Source organism: Lipomyces chichibuensis (genome assembly GCF_038497645.1).
Source record: "Lipomyces chichibuensis strain CBS 12929 unplaced genomic scaffold V1513scaffold_5, whole genome shotgun sequence".
Taxonomy (NCBI): Eukaryota; Fungi; Ascomycota; class Lipomycetes; order Lipomycetales; family Lipomycetaceae; genus Lipomyces; species Lipomyces chichibuensis.
In genome coordinates this window covers 168,159-180,987 of record NW_027117457.1, presented here as the reverse complement: position 1 = coordinate 180,987, position 12,829 = coordinate 168,159, and the positions used below count along the sequence as shown (strand labels likewise).

General features: G+C 46.1%; 3 protein-coding genes and 1 non-coding gene across 4 annotated transcripts; 3 read left to right on the top strand and 1 right to left on the bottom strand.

Annotated features, from left to right (window-relative positions):
• Positions 1–2: 2 nt before the first annotated feature.
• Positions 3–2,107, bottom strand: V1513DRAFT_438897 (major facilitator superfamily domain-containing protein). Its single transcript, XM_066897124.1, has 3 exons — positions 1,612–2,107; positions 1,209–1,556; positions 3–1,151 (listed from the first exon to the last, which is right to left on the bottom strand). The coding sequence occupies exons 1-3, from the start codon at positions 1,986–1,988 to the stop codon at positions 182–184; spliced, it is 1,695 nt and encodes a 564-aa protein (XP_066755284.1). The 5' UTR covers positions 1,989–2,107; the 3' UTR covers positions 3–181.
• A 3,172-nt stretch (positions 2,108–5,279) lies between these two features.
• Positions 5,280–6,152, top strand: V1513DRAFT_249709 (uncharacterized protein). The gene has a single exon (XM_066894473.1). The coding sequence runs from the start codon at positions 5,474–5,476 to the stop codon at positions 5,921–5,923; it is 450 nt and encodes a 149-aa protein (XP_066755283.1). The 5' UTR covers positions 5,280–5,473; the 3' UTR covers positions 5,924–6,152.
• Positions 6,153–8,716: 2,564 nt separating this feature from the next.
• On the top strand, positions 8,717–8,806 carry V1513DRAFT_t24. The gene has a single exon. It is a non-coding gene; the product is annotated as a tRNA-Phe (tRNA).
• Positions 8,807–11,539: 2,733 nt separating this feature from the next.
• On the top strand, positions 11,540–12,389 carry V1513DRAFT_438888 (uncharacterized protein). The gene has a single exon (XM_066897123.1). It carries the CDS (start codon positions 11,799–11,801, stop codon positions 12,261–12,263), a length of 465 nt encoding a protein of 154 aa, XP_066755282.1. The 5' UTR covers positions 11,540–11,798; the 3' UTR covers positions 12,264–12,389.
• The last annotated feature ends 440 nt before the right edge of the window (positions 12,390–12,829 follow it).

Sequence of the window (12,829 nt, the reverse complement as noted above, 5' to 3'; positions counted from 1 at the left end):
TATTCATAACATTGTATCCTCTTCAGAGCAATGCTATATTTATCGATCTATATTATATATATCATCTTCAAGTTCCTATTCCTCTAGCAGTTTTTGATCTACACCCAATAATGCATCCAGAATTGTATAATGCCACGAAAACAATTAATGCTAAGCCCCCACCAACCCCGACAGCCACCATCTACAAAATAAATCGAAACCCCGTCTTTCCATCCAGCCCATCGACCTTGCCACCCATCTGCAATGTAGCATTCAAGCGCCGCAAATTCGATCTTAACCCCAATGCACCTAACATGCCCAGTACGGCAAACAAAGCGCACACACCAAATCCTAAATAAAACTTCGGCTCACTTCCCTGGTAAAACAAGAACGGGACAATAATGTTGGGTATGTTTGCGCCAATGTTAACGAACGCCACCGCAGCGGCGCGTTTAATTGGTGGTCGAGGAACGGTTGTTGCCATCCACGCGAAGCCTAGGGCCCAGGAATTGTAAATTTGGAGGAGAAACAGCATGGCGATGTACCGTAGAAATGTGGAAGTTGTGAAGATGCAGATAAGGAAGCCGAAAAGCGAAAGACAAGGGCCCCAGAGCATGTGCATGCATCGCTCGCCAGTCTTGTCGGAGTGGAAACTATTTATAACTGAGGTAATTGAGCACAGAATCCACGGCGGCGCGGTAAGCAGCAGCGTTTTCGGCCGACTGAAGCCGAGTGAGTCCACGATCGTCGGGAAGACGGTGTTGATACCGCCGGTCATCGCGAGACTGAACATCATTTGGAGGATGTTGAGGACTTTCGGATCCTTGACAGCCATCACGAACCCCGTCATTGCCGACGCGAATTTGGATGGTGGCGTCGTGGAGGAGGATACTGAGGAGGTTGCGGAATCGTCGTCTTGTTGGCCGACGTCTTCAAACATCCGGAGCACGCTGAGAAGGGCTTCTTCTTTAGACAGCCAGCGCGTTGTAGCAGGGAGATTTGGTAGGACTCGTATGGCGATTAAGGCTACGGCCACCGTAAGCGTTCCTTCGATCAAGAAGAGCCAGCGCCAGGCCGAGAGCCCGTAAGTACCTTCGAGATTCTCTAGTACACCGTAAGCCACGAATCCAGAAAATGCACCGGAAATCCATGATCCGCAAACGAAGATTGCCCTGCATAGTCGTCAGAGCATATTCGCCATTAATCATAGTTACTAGCCGGGTCCATACGATCTCTTTGCAATCTCGTATTTTGTGTACCAACATGACAGATAAAACACAGTACCAGGATAAAACGCCGCCTCCGCAAATCCAATCAAAAACCGAATATACAGCAATCCACGATACCCCTTCACGAGTGCTGTTCCCATCGACAATAATCCCCAGATTACCATCGCAGCAGGTAAATATATCGATGGATGTCCGACTTTTTCGAGAATTAAATTTGATGGCACTTGCATAAGTGTGTAGCTCACAAAAAGAATTGAGACGCAGGAGGAGTATTGCGTGCCGGTTAGATTAAGGTCTTCGACCAGCGAGCCGAGTTTTGCCGCTGCGATGTTGTTGCGATCGAGGTAACTGTAATTCAATATGTTAGTGTGCACCATCAGAACCGGTGGTCGGGAGGACACACTTGAGCATATACATAGCTATGACGATTGGCAATATTGCCGCATCAATTTTCATTTTCAGTTTCCTCTCCATCTCATTCCGCTCCGCAGACCCTTTCGGTGGCAACCTGACTCCCTCAAATTGCCCGCCATACAAGGTCTTTAAGTTAACATCGAGCAGATCCAGCTCATTATCGGTCGAGATTGACGACTCCGAAGTAGGGATCTTGGCGAATGAACTCGATTTTGAACTGTCATCGAATACAGATATGGACAGATCGTCGGTATCATGGATGCTCACTGCATCGGCACCTAGAGGGTCATTTAAAGGGTCGGAGTTATTCAAAAGCGGAATTTGTGACGACGATGACGACGCGGATGGCGTGCGATACAGCGACATGTCGATATCCGGTTAACACAAGGTAGGCAAGTAACTTCAATTGCCTCGGGGGGTTGGTTGAAGTTCACAAGGATACCTGTCGAGGTCGAATACGCAATGGGGATAGTACATTATTCCACGCAAATAGCCGTGGAGACAAGTGCGGCGCAGGAGAACGGTGGGGGCATACGACCCACCGAAAGCCCTCGTAAAGTTTCCCAGCCAAGCGATGTATCCTTCGCCAAATGTTCATGCATTTTTTTCTCGCGCGTAGGCACTAATAAATATGACATTGAACAAGCATAACAAAACCTGAAATTCTCTAAAAATAATTCTTCAATTCTTCACAACACCTAAGCATTGATTCAGTTTTCATTGGTTTTGGATTGAAAAGTCAGTTTGTTTGTAATTTATTGATTTACAATTGTCTAGCAAAAGCAAAAACAAAGGAACACGCAGAACAGATAACCCTGCGACAAATCTCACGGACGTACTCATCGGCACCAGAACTCTTTTTATGAAATATATCATATAATTATTAACATAATTTAGGCTGGTGAAATGACTGACCATGTGCACAGATTCATCAAAATAAGTAAATAAATAACGGCCGGCAGCTCTTGAATACACACTTGATATCATAATAATAACGCGATAAGAGAAGGACGCGCAACGCAGAATTATATACAGATGCAGAGGTAATAGGTGGCAAAACAACAGATATCAAGAGTATGTCCCTAATCTTGTACCGTACCAGTTGGACAGCGGTGCGCACTTTGGTGGCTCCAAACAAACCATTCTCGGTGGAAAAATTTCACGGGAGTTGGCCCGAATATCTTGCCCCTGATGAGATGACTGGAAATACAATCTCTGAGTATAACGTCGCGCAGGTTCGGCGAGACGTCATGCCCAAATTCACCATTTCCACAATCGTCTATATGCATGTTAATTGCGCCAGTCTAGTACAAGACCGGTTCAATCACTTACACAAGACCGTGAAGCTTCCAGTAACGTCACGAACGTAAAATCCTCACGCGGGTGACGGTACGCTTCTCGGACAACACTTCTAGCCATCCTAGACCATGTAACACCATAGTGTACCAAGGGACGATATGGACAGCATTAGTTGATCTTGAAATCATTCTCAGCTCCCTCTACCGCAGTATTTGCATCTTCGATGGACGCATAATGTCGACTCCGTTCAGAAATACACATCGCATGGTCCAGGCGGCAGCAGCGCGCGGACTATCATACGACTCTGAGACCCCGACTTCCACCGCCATCAGCAATGTGAGACGCTTTCCCTCACGACATTGCAATGCACCGTCCCAAGCTCTGATTGTGAGCCCACGGCTACTATATCTCTTTGACATTAAGTCTGAGTCATAGCGGAGATTAGGAGTTCGTCAACAGCGCCTCGTTCATTCTCGAATGGAGCGGAGTTGGCGGAGCTACGACTTACCACGGGCGCTATCCTACCATAGTTGGGGATACAATGCGCAATTGTCAGCAGCTGCTAGTCATAAATCTGTGAAGCGCATATTTGGCTTCATCTCTCCCAAGGACTTTTGTCTACTCGTTTGTACTCTTCCCAACTGGCCGGCACTTCTAGCCTGGTATCCGGGGAGAGCCGCCTGCCTAACAATTTTGAACGCTCCATCAGGTGGTGACTGTAGGAAGTTGCTTGTCTCTTCTCATCTCAGAAAGTTCGTAAAGTCAACTGTCCTCTTCGTCAATGCCGCCTCGATGCGGCTAGTTATAGATTGCACTAAAGCTGGTGATTGTGAGTTGCAGATCCAATTCTACTCCGGTTGTCCATTGAAGTATTGGTACAGTCATATCAGAGTGGCAGAAACATGCAAATTTATCAGACTATTGACCATCCGACAAGTTATTTGCGAGAATCAGAAAAAAAACCAGTTGGTGTAGCCATATTTGATTATGACCGGCATTCAATACACCTTGGCCAGCTATAGTCGAGAGCGCGGCTGAGGTGAACAGTGTGAGAAATGGATATATGACTAAATGGAAAGTGGAAGGGAGGCTGAGAGTCTTGATCTTGATGATGACCAGTCTCACGGACATTTCAGGTCTATATATACATGAACACTCGAACATCTCTCTAACCGAGATGACGACATCCTCCTCAGGTCTCCCCGGCGAATGTACTCTACGACATTCGCCTAACTAAAGACTAGCTCAACACGAGATCAACGCTCGTGGTTCTCACGGAGTGGGGTCGAAGTGATGAGTGGTCCGATCTCACTAACCTGGGACAGTGATCGACCACTGTCCAGTGCCCAGAAAAGCGGGGTGCAACTGTCTAAGACAGCAACCCATCATACTGGAAGTGAAGATCAACCATCTCCTGCACACTTGTCAGGAACTGCATGACGTCACGTCAGGTACGCAATGGCGTCGTGACGTCAGGCCAGTCTGACAACAACCGATCCCCGACATTGACGGACTAACGTCAGAACTCCCCCGCTCGCCAGCACGAACGGACTTGCTCACGGCTATCTCAGAAACAGCAGACGCAATGTCAGAGCTCATGACCTTGCAAAGTGGGGTACTAGTCACGGCAAGAAGCCGAACTAGATCGGAACAGGAAAAGTGAAGATTGGCCAGAACTCCACTAACCTAACTCAAGGAATGATCTGCGTCCAACACTAGAAGAGAAGACTGACCTACTCCGAGAATACCGATCTCTCACAGAACAGCTCGTCGTTCAGATGACATCTGGCGCAAGCCACAAAAGTTCCGCATATTGTGGGTATTCTGCTGTAACCGGGTCAATTCGCAAGAACTGTAGCGATGATTTTCCAAGGCTAGGCTGGGTAAACGCGAAAGCCAAGACAAGACAAGTCACACTAAAGATAATACACAAGAAGACAGGATCTTTTCCTTTGCCTGGAAGCAAGGACAAAACACTCCTTTTTATATTCTGCCAGGCCGCTCTTTTCTTGTATACTGAGCTTAGAAACCAAACACAGACGAGAGACAATGCCGGCATAACTGTTCACATGTAAATCACATATCACATATCACATATCACAAGTCACAAGCCACACATGACATAAGATCAGACGAATACAATTCGGATCGCGAAGATGACTGACAACGATATGGACCACACCGTATCCGGCGGCCGCTCCGCCAGTACCTCGGGCAACGAGCAGCTGCCCCCTTGGGCCCTGTCTACAACAGTTGCTCCAGGGCGCTGAGACCAACAACAGCAGATGTTGCAGCTTATACAACATCAGGGCAACGTCTGGACCATCTGGCCAGTCTCTTTGGCCAGGGACAGACGACTCAGAATCCCTCTGTAGTTTACACATACAGAGCGGACATGAGGCGCCCCAAAAGCGCCGCCAACCAAAGCTAATCGACCCCGAAAATTTCACCGGCGAAGACCCTTCCCTTTTTCCCCAATTTCTGGGGAAATTGAGGCGGAACTCGAGATCGACGCCCTGCTATCGGCGGGGGGAAAGGACCACATCTGTTTCATGGCCGCTGCGAGAATTTACCCATTAATGTCCACCTGCAAGGACTCCGCAACCGACTTCAGCATCGAAGGTATTTGCAAGCAATTGAGGATCGCGTTTGAAGACTCTGTGCAAAAGGATAAAGCCATTAACCGACTTAACACGTTGCGAAAAAGGAGTCGTCCCTTTAGTGAACTCTTGTTGGAACTCGACCGTCTCCTTTTGGGGGCGGGAGGTCATGGTTGGTCCGACGATGTAAAGAAGCGATACATTCGTGTCGCTGTGAACAAGACTCTTGCGCGATCGTCAAGCAACGCTCGAAAACAACCCACTTCGCAAGGTCACAAGTGCGTTTTTACGAAGGTTACTGTCTACAGGTCAAGAATATCGCGGACCGCCTGGTGGAGTTCAAACGCTTCTCGTCCGTCGCCCCCAATGATCACGGAAGTACTAATTTGGGCCCACCGCTAGTACCCGAACCCCGGAAAGGATGACTGCCGCCAATACCATGGATTGGGAACCCAGTGCGGCGAAGTGCTCCAGTGCGTGTTCGTGCAGTATGACTTTCTGTCGGGCACCATGAGTCTGAACCTACCTGTCATCATGGACGCGTTCCGTCGTTTTCTGCGGTCCTCTCGCAAGGTGATCATCATGCTCTACAGCGTCACTAACATAGACGATGCGTTGGCAGTTATTAAGAAAAATAGCTACGCGTACATTGACTTTGTTCTGACGCTTGGTGATTGCGAGCCAGGATTGTCAGAGACGAAAGTCGTGCAACACATCTGGCGAAGCATGGGAGAGCGGTATAAAACCAGCTCCTTGACTCGCCAACTTGAATTGGTAAATAAGCTATTTACCTGGAAATGCAAGAAAACAGAAAAAATTCGACAAGTGGGTTCAGGAGTGGTGTGATAAAATTCTTAACATGCAAACCAACAAAGAAGATTTCTGGAAGGTTGTAATGCTCAATAATTTTCCAGAGGAATATGGCGGATCAATTACAAGTCTCGGCTCAATTCGCGATACTCCGACATGCTGGATAGGCTCCACATTATCGGAACGGCTTTGGGGTATCAAGGGATTAAACAAAGAAAAATATGGTACCAAAGAGACGGCCTATGCTGTCAGTAGCGATAAAAAGAAAGAAACGAGGACTTGCCACAACTGTGGTAAGATTGGGCACCTGGCTAAAACTTTCTGGCGACCTAAGAAAGAATATCGTCAAGACCACGGGCAAGAGGAAAATAAATCGAAGCATCAAAATACGGGAACCAAGGATCGCCATGGATGACCCAAAGCAAGAAGTTTGGCACTTAGAGAGAGGCCGGCACTCATAGCAGACAATACCAAGTCAATAGCGAAAGTCTGCCAGTGGTACCTAGACTCAGGTGCTTCATATCACTATTGTAATGACATTACTCAAATGTTTGACGCGCGCGCAGATAGCAGAGTGATTGAAGTTGCCAACGAAGCCGAAGTAAAATTGAAGGCATCGGTTCAGTAAAGATAATCCTTAAGCATGCATGCAGAAGGAAACACCTCACCATTTGCGCTACATGAGGTTCGATACTAGCCAAATTTTCAGTATTAGTCTATTATCGATCAGTAAAGCGACAGATCCGTGTAACGACGATGTTGAGGTAGCATTCAGGAAGCAAGATGCATACCAACGAATTGAAGGTACTCAGGAAGTTCCACATAGGTCGCAAAGAAGACGAAATGAGGTTATATGAATTCAGTGGGAACATCATTCAACACAACGACATGGCGTACAGTGTAAAAGAAGACGAGTTGAAGATGTGGCATCATAGACTCGGCCATGTAAACATGACGGACATTAGTGAGATGTTCTCTAAAGGACTCGTTAAGGCTTCCACCAATAGTGACATAGCAAACAAGAGCCACTTCTGTGAAGCATGCGTTAACGGAAAACAAACAGCGGAGCAATTTTCATCACATGCAGAATGTGTCATAGGGCCATTAGAAATTGTTCAGAGCGATTTGTTTGGCCAATTCAAGAGGCAATCAATGGGACAAGCCCTTTAATTTCTGAGTAGAATCGACAATTTCACGCGTAGATTGAGTGTCTCCAACTGCAAATTCTGTCTCATCGCAGAGTTCGTACTTCTGCTCTTGGAGTCGTACATGCAAAGCGTCAAACCAGGCAGTAATCTTCTCGGAGGTTGCTTCTTTATGTCGTGCAGATTCTAATTGGCGTGAGTAAGTTCCTTTCAAGATTGAATATCGATTTAGGAATCGGTAGAGCCGGAGGTTCGTTATTCGACGCGACGCGACTTGAACGCGTCGACGACGAATATCCTCAGCCATTTCTTTCAGCAACGCCGGTGTTGCAGGGTACCCGGTCGCTGTAAGACGTGTAATCCATCGTACTAGTGTCTTTTCTTCCGCGTTCGAGAGGAGCTGATAGGTTTCGTGAGACTTAGCACGCGATTTAGCTCCAGCCATTTGATCGATGAGAGTTGACTTCGGAAGAAGAAGATTCATATCTTCTAACGCCTTAAAAGGCCCTTTGTCGGCGAAGTTGTCTCCAATTTGTACGGGCATAATAGATAATGTTGTTAACCGCCTTGAACTCGTGTGCTAAGGCAGCTGATTTGAACGTGTGTCTAAAGGAAAACGCGTTTTTGTTGAGAATAAAAGTAGTTGCGGTCGAAATCGTAAAAAGAGTGTAAATAATTCTCGAAAGGCAGGGGAGTTGAAAATTACTCAGGTATGGTTGGGTAGGTCGGCCAGTGGTATTTTGGACTTTTTGAAAAGTTTCAGCGGTATTTGTGACTTAATGATACAACGTAAAGAAATCCAACGCGCAAGCAAAACATAGAAGGAGATCCAACTATAAGATCAACAACGCCAAACACACACACAAAGAAACAACGTGTCCAGCTTTAACAGATATTTTCGTGTGTCCCTGTTCCGCGTAGAGTTGTCGTTCAGAGAGGAAATTGAGTTCAGCTCAAGACTCAGATAGTCACCTCGAATTTCATGATAATAAAGATCGGCACGGGATAGACGGATATATCCGTCGATAATATGGATATGGATACGGATGTGGAGAAGGAAAATTTGGCATGGATACTGTCCGCGCCGATCCCTACACTATAATGAAAGTTATCAGTTGTTTTATTTTATAAAAGCCTGCTCAATCAATATTCAATCATGATCCTAATGGCGAAGTCTTAAATTGAGCTGTCGTCAAGCAGATAGTTCTGTGCATGGTTCGGTCTCCTCTATTGTAAAGTTGCGGGGTTAGCTCAGTTGGGAGAGCGTCAGACTGAAGTTGCACTTCGGTTGTTAATCTGAAGGTCCTGTGTTCGATCCACAGACATCGCATTTTTTTTTTGGTTGCTCTCTTTCTGCATTTGAATATGCACGAATTTGACCGGTTTAATGGAAATTATTGTTTTATGTAATAACCGGATTCAAGCTAGAAAAGAATGAGAGAGGTTAGTTAGAAACCGGTTTTACGATAGTTTGCACGTGCCCGAAATGTTAGGGTCCGCACTCATTGGACCCTACATCAGGTTAGGGTCCCGACATTTGGTGTCGCGACTTCTTCCGAGAAATTGGGGAATCCGACATCGTCTCCGGGTCGTCCCGAGCCGTGATTCCATTCCTTATTTGCAAAGCATCCAACTAATAAAGTAGCCGACCTCGAGGGCTAGCTCTATGGCTGCCAAATTTAGAAGACTTGGAGCCGTAGGACCGTGTTTGAAAAGTTTGAGAAATCGACGACAAATTAAATACAGGCCTGGGCTGCGAGAGCGACAAGACTCTTTCGTATAATGTATTTAAATGGGACCAATTCCTTGTGAAAAATGAAAGAATTAACAAATAGGGACCATTCTAAGAACGATTTAGTGCACTATCATTCTGACAACGAGTTCCCCGACAGTTCGAACTCTTGAAGGCGTAGCCTGAACAGCGGACAATTTTGAAACTCATATCTATAAATTGCTATTTTTATCGAGAGTCTGTCGAAAATTGATTGATCAATCTTTGCCAGGGTTCAATGTGTTCATTGCACGTAATTCTACTGCTCAGCAAGTGAGGGACAGTGTGAAAATTTTTCAGATATAACGGTGTTTCGGTTTAATAGTTCTCAAGAGTGGCAGAGATTAGGCTTAGGTGTTGGCCCTGCAGTCTAAGGTGATGAGAATGAGTGCGTAGCAGAAAGGATACTATGTGGGCGAGATATCGTTCCGCATAAGACGACAATTTTACTGACAATGCAGATTGGATTGCCAACTACGCTATGCGGAGGCACAGTAATGCAGTTAGATATGCTAAGCGGCGTTATCGCATAACTCCTGTGTTGGTGCATCTCAAGTTCAATCACATGGCAGCAGGATGAATGTACCGTTCAAATTTGCCGTTGCCGTTCTGCTGAAGACTATGGCAGTAGCCGGTCGCCGATATTTAGATAGTTCAAGGCCAATTGGTCGGCGTCCGTCTGTACGAAGCGGGAGTCGGCGAGGCGCAGATAAACAGGTGCCGCGTGCTAAACTAATCTCAAACCTTAGCGAATGAACCTTATGCCCGTCACTGGAACTTTTCGGCTAAGCTTAACACTCGTCAGATTGTCGGATGAGCTGCATGCATACTGTCTGAAGATATCAAAAAGGTCACAGAGAATTATTGCAGTCGTCGGGATCGTCGGGATGTTCAAGTGGGACACATAAATACCATTAGGAGCACGGCAATTATAGACTTGTTGGCACCAGTATTGCACTGGGAATCCCTGGGATTTACCAAAACTTCAGAGCGGAGCTTTTGCAGCGGCTGACTCCGATTAGCAATATCCGAACTCAGTGACCGACAAAATATATCAATATTCGGTGAACGCCGACAGTGGAGAAGCAGAAGACTCCGGAAAACGGTCAGGCAACACAGAAAGTTTGTTCGGCAGGGGCGTAATTGGGGTAAAGCCTACTCGGCACTCAACATATCCCAGTAAAACCTAGAGTGGTGATCAGTGCGCATTATGCCTCATTTGCTGCATTGCATAGTCCTGGTTTTCCGATTCCGACGAATAAGTAGATAAAGCGCCAATAGCGTAACTGTTCTGCAGCCCAGTCACCGAATGTGGTTTTGGGCCGGCACGGAGTTTGTTATCGGTTAGAGAAAACATTTCCGGTGGCGTGAATGGCTCCGTCGACAAAATCTAAGGCTTACCTGACTAGCGCGCTATGTCCTCTGCCCTGCATACGCCCGAGCTTCGATAACTGTACCATTCGTACCGTGTACTCGAATAGATCAATCTAGTCTCATTCGGTACTCATCCAATTTGCCACTTACAAATATGAACTGAATGTGAGTTTCTTGAATATTGCGCCTAAAGTTTGGCGAATATCCCATATGCAGCAATGCCCGTGGCGCCTGCTCTTGTCCGCCACGGCGTGAACCCAGTTTCATACCTACCGCACTCACAGGTGGCGGACGCCTTCCGTTGCCCCCTGGCTCACGAACTTGGTCATTACAACACTTCTGACCATATAACGATAGCGGAAGACAATCCAGTTCCGGAATGCAGTTCTTTCAAAAGTCGTTCTTGTGTGCTGAATACAGGTTACCATGGCGTAATATTTTGGGCAGGATCACGTGGATAATTCCCATATCTGCATTCTACGGCAACCTTATAGCCTGTGATTATCCGCTTCACGTTTGATTAAAAGCAAACCATGTTGCTGGCTAAATTAAGCAGACAGTACACCACTGTTTAAGTCTTTCAAAGAGTCTGAAAGCGATTTTGAAACCGGTTTCGTCTGCTCTTTTGTCGTTGGAATTATTGGCGCCTACATCTGAAAATGAGTTGGCTTTTCATTGTCGCGATTCTGCAGTCGGAAATCTATTCAGCTATGCTTGGTGAGACGTAGATGTTAGTTTTCTAATAGTTTCTGAGTCGCACGTGTTAAGTCCGTTTAAATGTAATGTGATCGTTCAAGTCCAACTTTGATATCTACGCATTTGTCAGAAGTTTACGATTTACTTTCATAGCTCATCGCCTTCCTATACTTAAGATATTACCCATACATATGGTCGACGTTTATCATCACACATTGTGCCCTAACCCAGGTTGGCACTTCACATTTCTCGGCACGTCATTTCAAAGCCCATTATGGCCAAGCTCGACGCTCGATACTACGAAGTCGATGGCACTACGCAAAATATCCGCATTTCTTAGTCGGAGCAACAAATCCGGGCAAAGGGTTGCCGAGCTAGGAGAGAAATTGATAGAAAGGCTTTAAGTTGCGGCGCTATCATTGCGCTTAGGCTGCCATTCAGCTGCGCAACAATCCAGTTATTCGGTGAACAACAATGGAAAATGACGCGATCGGTTACTACAGACATCACAATATCAGCACCGCCATCCAAAGTCCGCGCCGTATTTCTCGACTTTCCAGCACATTCCCAATGGGATCCATTCATGGTGTCTATTGCAGTCCATAAGCCACCAGGTGCGGCACCGGATCCTGGCACACAACTCAAAGTCAAGCTGAAGTTGGAGAGTGGCATGACGAGCGTGATGTACCCTACCGTTGTCGAAAACAGCCAGGAGATGTTTCGATGGAAAGGAAAATTGATGTTTGATTTATTGTTTTCAGGAGAACATTCTTTTGAATTTTTGCCATTTACGGCGGACGATGGCACTGTGCAAACGAGATTTGTCCAGGCAGAAACATTCGGTGGAGTGTTAGTACCAATTTTTGGAGGTATTTTGAAGCAGACGGAGAAAGGTTTTAAATTGCTTGATAATGCACTGAAAGAGCGGGTCGAAGGGATGCAATAATAGTGTGACGACTTTTATGCAGCAAGCACTAGCGATATCGATTGAGTTTTGGATGTATGATTTTGAGTTCTACTTCTGGATTGAATAAGAAATTTGTGATCCTGAATCGAAAATATCAGATGCCCCTTTCCTTATCCGTACAAAAAACGAGTCCTTCAATGTCCATTGTGGCGTATCGTTGGCGCCACAGCACAGCACAATGTCTAGCGTAGCAGAGTAGTGACCTCAGAACATATCCGGGGTTATGGTATATCTCGACATCTTTTGTGCTAACAACTTCGCATAATGGGTAAGGGTATATGGCACATCTTCGGGAATTGAAGAATATGCAGGAAGAATAAATGTATGGGACTCTGACTGTGTCAACCCACGAAATGATAGGCCGTGGTTTGTTCAACGAGTGCGCTCTATAATATAATGAATCTACTATCTGTCGCCAATGTACTATGCGTTCTTTTGATTAGTTGCGGAAAGACAGTGGAGAGATTGAGTCACTCCCCGTAACTTTACGAGAATCAGCCGATTTCACCTACTAAATAAATTCATAAGGACTTTCACCCTGAAAC